Source organism: Cariama cristata, unplaced genomic scaffold (genome assembly GCF_000690535.1).
Source record: "Cariama cristata isolate BGI_N322 unplaced genomic scaffold, ASM69053v1 scaffold16751, whole genome shotgun sequence".
NCBI classification, from domain to species: Eukaryota; Metazoa; Chordata; class Aves; order Cariamiformes; family Cariamidae; genus Cariama; species Cariama cristata.
The window spans coordinates 14505-15599 of NW_009597680.1; the positions used below are offsets into that span (position 1 = coordinate 14505).

A 1095-nucleotide genomic window follows, 5' to 3' on the forward strand; every position below is an offset into this window, starting at 1 on the left:
TGCTGCCCCTGCCCCGCCGCGCCTGGGGGCACAACAAATGTGCCAAAGTTTCGTCTGACGCAGGGTGAATCTGTCTCAAATCGCAGTGAAGACTCGGGGTTTTTTTCTAATATTTAGTGCACATTTGAGGGCTGATGATTTTTGGTTTTTAAAGTTACTGATCCCTTTGCCTATTGTGTGTTCTGTTTGTAATTGCAATTTCCCACCGTTCGGGGACTGGTGTCTCAGTAAATAACCCTGTCCTTTTGACCTGGACTACAGCTTGAAATCAGTTTGCATTGTGCCAACAGGTTAAAAACGGGAGTGTAATCCTGCTGTTTGTGTTGTTTTCAGATAATTGCTTATCAGCCCTATGGGAAGTCTGTGGATTGGTGGGCATTTGGAGTCCTGCTCTATGAAATGTTAGCTGGCCAGGTAATTGAATTTTAATTGATTCCTATGGGATTGTGTTAAATTCCATTGTGAGCATACGCTGACGTGTAATTTGTTCTGTTGCTGGCACACGACGGGGGGCCATCTCCTCCGTGCTGGAGACAAAGCCGTGGATGCAGCCCCGGGGACTACGATGCTGAGACACGAGTCATCGCTCGGCGCAGCCGGGGCCGGTTTCATGGCTGAGGATCACAGCAGCAGACAAAAGCTCAAAGGTCAAGAAATGCCACTGAGCCTCTGTTTGCTTTGCTCTAGGCTCCCTTCGAGGGAGAAGATGAAGACGAGCTCTTCCAGTCCATCATGGAGCACAACGTAGCCTACCCCAAGTCCATGTCCAAGGAGGCGGTGGCGATCTGCAAAGGGGTAAGGGCTGCCCTGCCGTCTCTGCCAGGAGGGCAAAGTGTGGGCGGTGGGCACGGTGCTGTCCGCGCACCTCCGGCAGCCTGCACTCCGACGGGCGTTGGGGGCCCAACTCCTTCTCGTTGGGGTCCCAACTCCTTCTCGCCCTGGTCCGGGCTGCAGGCTCCCAGCGCCAGGGGAATCTGGCAAAACTCGGTTGTGTTCTGGTGCCTGGGCTCTCTGCTCCTGGAACCACCGCATGTGCTGCTGTGGGTTTGTGTACGAAAACCGGTTGAAACGAACGCCTGGATCCTCTCTGTGCCG

General features: G+C 53.7%; 1 protein-coding gene across 1 annotated transcript in view; it reads left to right on the forward strand.

Moving 5' to 3' along the window:
- LOC104168423 (protein kinase C beta type) overlaps positions 1–795 on the forward strand; it is a gene marked incomplete at its 3' end in the record, with an annotated part of 12051 nt that extends 11256 nt beyond the window's left edge. Inside the window, exons 5-6 of the mRNA XM_009709006.1 lie at positions 334–414; positions 688–795. Coding sequence (XP_009707308.1) covers positions 334–414; positions 688–795 — 189 coding nt within the window. The remainder of the gene's footprint in view (positions 1–333; positions 415–687) is intronic.
- Positions 796–1095: the final 300 nt, after the last annotated feature.